This window comes from Nematolebias whitei, chromosome 13 (assembly GCF_014905685.2).
Source record: "Nematolebias whitei isolate Nwh7 chromosome 13, NemWhi1, whole genome shotgun sequence".
NCBI lineage: Eukaryota > Metazoa > Chordata > Actinopteri > Cyprinodontiformes > Rivulidae > Nematolebias > Nematolebias whitei.
Genome location: NC_056510.1, coordinates 27,565,827 through 27,575,113, shown reverse-complemented (window position 1 = coordinate 27,575,113; position 9,287 = coordinate 27,565,827). Strand labels below are relative to the sequence as shown.

The 9,287-nt window shown below is 40.8% G+C and overlaps 1 protein-coding gene across 3 annotated transcripts in view; it reads left to right on the top strand.

Annotated features, from left to right (window-relative positions):
* Positions 1-8,920, top strand: part of LOC119419678 (RCC1 and BTB domain-containing protein 1) — a 22,740-nt gene extending 13,820 nt beyond the window's left edge. Inside the window, exons 6-12 of one of the 3 annotated variants that reach the window (XM_037687042.1) lie at positions 1,803-1,945; positions 2,017-2,235; positions 4,177-4,184; positions 4,810-4,936; positions 5,017-5,168; positions 5,237-5,367; positions 8,712-8,920. In XM_037687042.1, coding sequence (XP_037542970.1) covers positions 1,803-1,945; positions 2,017-2,235; positions 4,177-4,184; positions 4,810-4,936; positions 5,017-5,168; positions 5,237-5,367; positions 8,712-8,852 — 921 coding nt within the window. In that variant the 3' untranslated portion in view covers positions 8,853-8,920. Of the gene's footprint in view, positions 1-1,802; positions 1,946-2,016; positions 2,236-4,176; positions 4,185-4,809; positions 4,937-4,983; positions 5,169-5,236; positions 5,368-8,711 lie in introns of all 3 variants that reach the window. The other 2 variants (XM_037687044.1, XM_037687043.1) reach the window with 2 other exon arrangements.
* Positions 8,921-9,287: the final 367 nt, after the last annotated feature.

Here is a 9,287-nt window from a genome sequence, read left to right as displayed (position 1 = left end):
ACCATCAGTGATTGTGGAAACTTGACACTGGTCCTCAAGCAACATGGATTCTGTGCCTCTCCTCTCTTCCTCCAGACTCTGGGACCTTGATTTCCAAAAGAAATACAAATTTTACTTTCATCAGAGAACATAACTTTAGACCACTCAGCAGCAGTCCAGTCCTTTTTGTCTTTAGTCCAGGCGAGACGCTTCTGACGCTGTCTCCTGTTCAAGAGCGGCTTGACACAAGTAATGTGACAGCTGAAACCCATGTCTTGCATACGTCTGTGCGTGGTGGTTCTTGATGCACTGACTCCAGCTGCAGTCCACTCTTTGTGAATCTCTCCCACATTTTGGAATGGGTTTTGTTTCACAATCCTCCAGGGTGTGGTTATCCCTATTGCTTGTACACTTTTTTTCTACCACATCTTTCCCTTTCCTTTGTCTCTCTATTAATGTGCTTGGACACAGAGCTCTGTGAACAGCCAGCATTTTTTGCAATGAAGTTTTGTGTCTTGCCCTCCTTGTGCAAGGTGTCAGTGGTCATCTTTTGGACAACTGGCAAGTCAGCAGTCTTCCACTTGATTGTGTGACCTATAGAACTAGACTGAGAGACCATTTAAAGGTATTTGCATGTGTTTTGAGTTAATTAGCTCAAAACACATGCATCATCAATATCAAACCTTTTCATAATAATCTTCTGAGATATTGAAATTGGGGTTTTCATTAGTTGTCAGTTATAATCATCAACATTAAAAGAAATAAACATTTGAAATATATCAGTCTGTGTGTAATGAATGAATATAATAAACAAGTTGCACTTTTTGAATGGAATTACTGAAATAAACTTTTTCATGATATTCTAATTTTATGACCAGCACTTGTACATGTGTGTGAATGAGAGGGAGGCTGGTGGAACAGTGAGGCTACAAGGAGCAGAGGTCACAAAGGTGCAGGACTTCAAGTACTTGTGGTCCATTGTCCAGGAAAATGGGGAGTGTGGTAAAGAGGTGAAAAAAACGAGTCCAGGCAGGACGGAGTGGATGGAGAGAAGTATCAGGAGTGATTTGTGAGCAACAAAGTTCAATGGAAAAGTTTACAAGACAGTGGTGAGACCAGTATGTTGTATGGTCTGGAGACAGAGACTTGGACAAAAAGACAGGAGAAAGAACTGGAAGTGGCAGAAATGAAGATGTTGAGGTTCTTCTCAGGAGTGACAAGGATGGATAAGATTAGGAATGAGATCATCAGAGGTACAGCACAGGTTGAACAACTGGGAGATAAAGTTAGAGAGACCAGACTGAGATGGTTTGGACATGTCCAGAGGAGGGACAGTGGGTATATTGGTAGAAGGATGTTAGAAATGCAGCTGCCAGGAAAAAGACAAAGAGGAGATGTATGGAGTTGGAGAGGACATGGAGGTAGTTGGAGTGAGGACAGAGTGAGATGGATGAGGATGACTCGCTGTGAAGACACCTGAAGAGGGAAAAGCTGAAAGAAGAATCTGTCAGACAGTTATAGCTACTTTTATTTGCCAATCAGTTATTTGTAGGAGCCATATTGAACTGGGTTCACTCCAAAAATTAATCACTTGTAGATGTAAGTCTAACGATTACTTTCTGAAAGTTTATATAATCTGTCTGGTATCATAAATATTTTGCTAACAAACACAAAGATCCCTGTTGCCTGCCTTTTGATAACAGGCTTTCAATACTTTTCCTTCCAGACTGTCTTTTTAGGACGACAGTGGAAAAAATATGGTGTAAAAGTCGAATCAGTTGTTTTTCACACCTAAAGTTTTTCTGTTGGTTTTCTTGTCCCAGATCGTCTCGGGCTACGCCCACTCTCTGGCACTGACAGACGAGGGGTTGCTTTACGCCTGGGGTGCCAACACTTACGGACAGTTGGGCACCGGTAACAAGAGCAACCAGCTGAGCCCGGTTCAGATCATGGCTGAGAAAGAGAGGTGAGTCTCTCAGTGTGACTCATGTCGCTGCAGCACCAGACTCACTCCTCCTCTTCTTCTGTGTCAAACAGAATCGTAGAAGTCGCTGCCTGTCACTCCACACACACAACAGCTGCCAAGACCCAGAGTGGTCAGGTGTACATGTGGGGCCATTGCAGGGGCCAGTGCATCGTGATGCCTCACCTCACACACTTCACCTGCACAGACGATGTGTTCGGGTGCTTCGCCACGCCCTCAGTCATGTGGCGACTTCTTTCCATGGGTAAGAGAGGCTGTGACTGCCTCCCAGTGTTAGCGGTCATTGCTTATTAAAATAACATCAAAGATTTATTTTTGTTTCAATGTGAAAAGCAGCTTTCACAAACTAAAAACTGGGTGTATGTAATCACAAACTGGAAGCTTTTCAAGTCATTAATGTATCCAAAAATGTTTGTAAACGTTTTACTCGAAAGTTACAGAAGTAGGCTGGAAACTCATCTCGTAGGGTTTGTCGTTGAATGTTTCTCATCCGAGCAAAATTTTACATGATTGTTCATGAAATGTAGTCACAACCATTACAGCGTGGCAGATATGGCCTCACTGTCAGTTTTTCAGCCATGTTGCTCAGTGCTACTCCACTTGTTTTATTGGTGTGACATGTTGTTTAACTGGTCGTATCCAAAGGCTGGCTCTTCTGGTCTGGTCTGGTCTGAGCCTTTGAGTAACGCATCTCGGAAAATTTATTTAGATCTGAGCAGCTCCTGGCTGATCCGTCAGGTAATGCCAGATTCTCCTGAGACTTCCTGCTGTTCCATTTTTCTAAATACAACACTGATCATGTTGGGGGGGGGGGGGGAGACAAACAAACAAACAAAAAAAAACCTGGCTACATTTTAGGAAATTAAATGGACTTGTTTAATGGCAAAAAAATACTATATAAAATATATATATAAAATTCTATCTATCCTATCTATCCTATCTATCTGATTAATAGATTAATAATCTAATCTAATCTATTTTATCTATAGGCCACGCTTGTTTATAAGCTGTGGGTGTTCACATTGTAACATATTTACACAGTAAGATAAAAAAAACCCCAAAAAAACCCCTTTTGATTAAATACATACCAGTAACATATACATGTGGGTACAGTAAATGTTTGTTTCTGAACAGTGCCTGTAACGTGGTTGGTTTAAAAAAAAAATATATATATATATAGTAGCATACCAGGAAATCGTTGATCACTATCTTCGTATTCCTCCTGCGCAAGCTTGTGCTGCATTGTGTTTATTTACCTTTGTTTATACAGGTAGTCTCACTAGCTATGTTTACATGCACAAAATTCTTTGACCGGACTGAAATAGAAGTACTGACATATGCTGAGTGGTAAACTCTCCTTAAAAAAAAAACCACAGAAGAAGAAGTTCTACTTCTGGTTTACTTCCGTGATGAACGTAAACATACTTGAGCACCAAAATGGACCTGTGACAGGTTTTAATGACGGTGGAGACGTTACTGCACTCCCTGACTGAGCTACAGGTAATACACATCATTTTGAGCTCTTTCAAAGTTTCTAGTAAAATGTTGTTGTTCACCGACTAGTTTTCCTTCTACAGCCAAGTGGAAATATGTCTGGTAGACATAGGTCGCACATGCGCAGTCAGGTCAGTTTTCCACAATCGGGGGGGAAAAAAAAAAGAACAGATTAAGTGTTTACATATACACCATTCGGATTATGAATCGGCATAAACCACCCATCTCATTCTGATTACAAATTTTTTCTGATTGAGTTGAATAAACAAAAAAATAATCTGAATGGGGCATTTACATGACACATTTTTATTCCGAATGGCCGTTTAATCTGATTACTTATGTCCATGTAAACTTAGCCAATGAGTCACGAGGACCCACTTCCCATGAGAGACGTGTATCGAGCAGCTCTGTGAGCGCCTGGGTTTGACGAGGCTAAATGTTTTGGCGCCGTGAAACTCGTTAGCCTGTCAGAATTTATTTATTTTTTAATCTATAAATTAGCCGCAGCATTATATAAGCTGCTGTGTTCAAAGTGTGTAGAAAAAAGTAGCGGCTTATAGTCCGGAAATTACGGTAGTTTCAGTCCAAGACGAGCTACCAGCCGAGACCAGACCACACTTCCTCAGAACTCCAGCCTCCTTACTTTTAAAAAGCTCCATGCAAACACAGTTTTAGATCCTTTACTCCATTGTGTTTTTGTTACGCAGTGATTAACATAGAATGTTTGGTTATTTGTTATTGCAAATGGAAAATACTATTCTCATAAACGGCAGTAACATTTGTGAAACAAGTCGTTTTACACCAACAACAATCCACTTGGTCAAAATTAAACAATTTCTCCAAACTTGTATTATTTATAGAGCTATCTACAACAGATAAGATATTAGCCGTTTGCAATCTTTCCCCCGAAACACAGATTAAAAGGTTTGAACCATTACTTTAAGAATGGCTGGCCAGCACATCCAGTGACCCTGAAATTGGAGCAGAATATTAAACCTTGCAGCATTTGAACATTTAGTTGTAGAAAGGGGTTCTAGGACGAACATGTTCCCACAGCTGGGTGTTGAACTGCAGCCTTGCATGCAGACGAAACACAGCTGCAATTCAGAAGCTGCAGATTCTCACTTTAAATTAGCATTCAGTTTTTCCATGAAATACTCAAATTAAACTTTAATTAGTACCATACGTATGGTTTTATGAGGAACACTGGAGACCATTGTTATTATGGGATGAAGCCTCCTCAGAAGCATTAAACATGAGAAAAGTGGCTCTGCTTTGGAAAACTCAGGCAAATTGAACATTTCTTAGTCTTTTTGTGTTTGTTGTCAAAATGTGATGTGTTCTCCCTCCAGAGCGCGACGACTTCTTGACTGTGGCTCAGTCTCTGAAGCGGGAGTTTGACAACCCCGAGACTGCGGACCTGAAGTTCTGTGTTGATGGCAAATACATCTATGTCCACAAAGCAGTCCTCAAGATCCGGTCAGGCTTTCACCTCCCAGACGTTTAACTGATCCTGTGAAGTTGAGCTCGCGTGTAAATACAACCCCTTTGCTGCACAGGTGTGACCACTTCAGATCAATGTTCCAGGCTCACTGGAACGAAGACATGAAGGAGGTGATTGAAATCGAGCAGTTCTCCTATCCGGTCTACCGCTCCTTCCTCGAGTTCCTCTACACAGATGATGTGGAGCTGCCGCCTGAAGATGCTATCGGTAAGCCGAGCGTCTTCTGCTGACATGTATTTAATTGTGAGGTGCTCATCCTGTCTGTGGGGCCTCAGGGCTGCTGGATCTGGCCACGTCGTACTGTGAGAACCGGCTGAAGCGTCTGTGTCAACACCTCATCAAGAGGGGAATCATGGTGGAGAACGCCTTCTCCCTACTGTCCGCCGCGGTGCGCTACGACGCCGAGGTCAGTCCTCGCCTTCAGTCGACCAGCTTCGAACACTTTCTGTGCACGTTTCACACAGTGAATAACGTTTTAGTTTTGTGTGTGTTCACCGTGTAAAAGTGTGGGTGGCTCGTTGCAAATGTAATCTGTGGAATCAGATAGTTATTAGGGTGCCAACTTAAATAGATAACATTCTGTCAGCTTCTATGGGTCCAGTGTTGTTCTTCAGTTTTATTTTATTCAGGCTCTTCTCTTTTTCAAAAGTTTCCACAGGAAAATTTAATAAATAATAAAATGTGACCAAAATTATGTTAGTTTATTGCAAGTTACAATGTGACAGCAACGCTTACCGTATGTTCCGCCGTTCAAGTCGCGTCAGTCCAACAACGTCTTAATAAAGTGGAAAAACCCATAAATAAGTTGCTTCGCCATATAAATCGCATCTATTATGTGTCATGTTTATGTGTCACCGCTGACTACCTGGAAACATGGGCCAGTGTTGAGCCAAAAATTGATTGGCTGCCAAAATAGTGGCCGCAGGAGCGCACACAGGAGGACTTTAACAAGAATTTAACATGATAACCACTTAAAAACAATTATTTGTTTGCTCGACATTATAATAAAGGTGTGTCTCAGTTGAAATTTTCCTAAATAAATTAACTTTAATGGTCAAATCAACTGCATTTCACCTGGGCAGCGCGGCGAAATGCAGCTGATTTGACGTTTGTTCCAGGAGTTCCGGAGCGAGACGAAGGTGGCTTGTATGGCAAGCCATGTGTCTCATTAATAGCAACTTTTACCTATTAATGAGACACTTGGCTTGCCATATTGCTCAAGGGCTCTCCACGTCAGAATAAATGAAATTGTCAAATCTCTGCCAAAAATTGGATTATAAATATGGGAGGAAAAACTTATATTAGTCGCTTCAGTGTATAAGTCACAGGGCGTGCAAATTTATGTAAAAAATTGTGATTTATACGGCGAAAAATATGGTAATTAAGGATAGATAGATATCGGTGTGCTGCTGCTAAATTTAGTCTGAATATTTGAGCTTGCATAAAGCACAGATCTGAAATTTTAAGATTTTATTTTAATAAAGTCTGCAGTTTAACTCTTTAATAGAATTATAAAATAATTGACTTTCTATAAGAAGTGCTTCATCTTCAACAGATGTTGCATCAAATGTACTCATTTAAAGCTGTTTTGGTCATAACGTCAAAGTTAGAAAGTAAAGGTGACGCTTATTAAAATGTTGTTGAAGTTATTCAACAATCCTTCCGTATTTTGGATTTTCAATAATCCTAATCCAATCATCGATCCAGTAATCGAAATAAGGATTTTCAATAATCCTTCTGTAAGTTGAAGTTATGTTAGTGAGCTTCTACTATTATTTTTTATTAACAGCAGAATTTGCTAACAGTGAAGAAAAGTTTTAATTTGAACTTTGCATCTTAAAAGGTTCACCCCCCTCCCTGTCTTCTCTGTCAGCCCCTCCATGCAGACAAGACTGACACACAGAGTTGACTAGACTGACTAGATACCATGACAGCTGGACAAGTGCCAATGAATCCTGGTTATTAAAGACTCCTTCAGGGTTTTAATTTGAGCAAAGAGCAATGTCTTAAAGGGATAGTCTGGTCTTTTATGAAGCGATGTTCTGTGATCGTGCCATACGTTGATGCTAGAGCACAGGTCGCTCTCCACTGCACACCTGTGGAAGGGAAAGCTCAGTCCTCACCTCCTTCTACAGGTGTGCAGTGGAGAGCATCCTGTGCTCCAGCATCAACATGTGGCATGGAGGCTGCACAGCTGCATAAAGAAAAGCTTTGCAGAGAGTGGTGAAGGCTGCACAGAAGACTGTTGGAGTCAGTCTCCCCACCATCACAGACATCTACACCTCAAGATGCAGGAAGAGGCCACCTGCATCATGAAGGACCCCACTCACCCAGCACACACACTTTTTTGCCCCACTCCCCTCAGGAAGGAGGTTGAGGAGCATTAAGTGTAGAACCACTAGACTGAGGAACAGCTTCTACCCTGAAGCTGTTACTCATAAATGCATAACCAGGAAAATCACTGTAATTCCACTTTAGTTGGAGATTGAACACTTTATCTGTGCTGCTGAGTTCTTACGCATCTGCTCACTACAGACTCATGTTCAGGCTGCTTTTAATACATCGTATAATTTTATTGTTTAGTGTATATCTTAGATCCTTGTATACTGTTTTTTTTAATACTTTATATCAGTGGTCCTCAATCCCTGGGCTGCGGACTGATACCGGTCTGTGGGTCAATGGGTACTGGGTCGCACAGAAGGGGAGAAAAAAAAAATTATTTTGAAAAATCACCGGATTCTCTCTACCACATCAGTCTATGACTCAATCTTGATGCAGGTCAACATACACAAATGGTTAGTTTCGGTTTCTGCGGGGCATGTGCACATCAGTTCTCCAATACTGGTGAAGAACAAAACAATTCAGCTACATGGAGTGGAGCAGACAGGTGGAGGTGTGCAGCCGTATCTGTGCATTCTGAAGGATTACACTGCATATTTTTCAACCCGCCTGACAAAGATCGACTATAAAATTATAACTAAATAAAACTATAATTTTAACAAGCTTCCTAATATCACATCAGAGCTGTTGCTTCACATTTTTGCTTCTGCTCAAAAAAATCTGCCCCTTAAAGTTCAAAGTCATGGATAATTTTATTATAAAACACAAAAATATAATTAAACGTTTTGCACTAGGCATAAGTTCCTGTGCTTTTATGAACAATCTGATGTGTGAATCACTGCAGGAGTTCTCTGAACTTTCACCGAACTGATGAAACAGACTGATCTCAGCTCATGAAGCTGTGTGTCGTGCAGTCTGAGTATTTGAAGCGAAAAATGTTTGAAATGTTTGTAAAATGCACCAGAATGCAGGAAATGACATCTACTTTATTCAAAATTCTGTTGGGGAGGACCCCCAGACCAAATATTGTCAGACATCAAACCGGTCCGTGGCGCAATAAAGGTTGGGGACCACTGCTTTATATTATCACTATTTTTGGGTGTAACTGGGACTTTGAGTACACCACATGCACCACATGTGATGCAAATGACGATAAAGAACGTTGAAAAAAATTTGCTATAGCACAGTGCGGAGAAAATGGCTGATTAACTATTTAACTATTTGACATATCGCTTAAAAATCTCCATGCTTTCACTTTATTTGCATTAAAAAGTTAACACCAAGGTGATACGTTTATTTTGTTCTACCGAGATAAAATGTTGGGGATATTTGATCGTTAAGTCTTTAATATCCTGCAGAATGTTTGGCCTTAGTGAGGCGCTCCAGTGATTTTCTCTCTCTGTCATTCAGGACTTGGAGGAGTTCTGCTTCAAGTTCTGTGTGAACCACCTGACCCAGGTGACTCAGACTGCTGCCTTCTGGCAGACTGACGGCAATCTGCTCAAAGATTTCATATGTCGAGCTAGTCGCTGTGGAGCCTTCAAAAACTAAACTAAAGCTCGCTCAGATGCTGCAGGACTATAAATCCATCACGGCCTCTCGTCAGCAGCTGAAACATTCATCGACAGACGTGTGCACAGCGGAAAGCTTTACGTCACCGACAGGTTTGGTTTTAATTCTTATAAAAACATTTATAATCTGCATTTGTAAGCTGATGGTGTTTCTCTCAGTGCCTTGGTTATAATTTACATACTGCACAATTTAAGGTGTGCCGTTTGTTGAATATTTTTGAACTTTGAATTTTTTTTTCTGCCATCAGGTATTACATTATTAACTGGAACAATTTGCACTTGTCTACGTTACGTTGCTGCTCTCTGGTTTTGTAGTTTTCAGGTTAAAAAGTGTTTTTGCACTTGTAGATGTCAGGACAAAGCTGGGATCTAGAGACCATAAATATGAAATATTGTATTATTGTATTATCTTTTT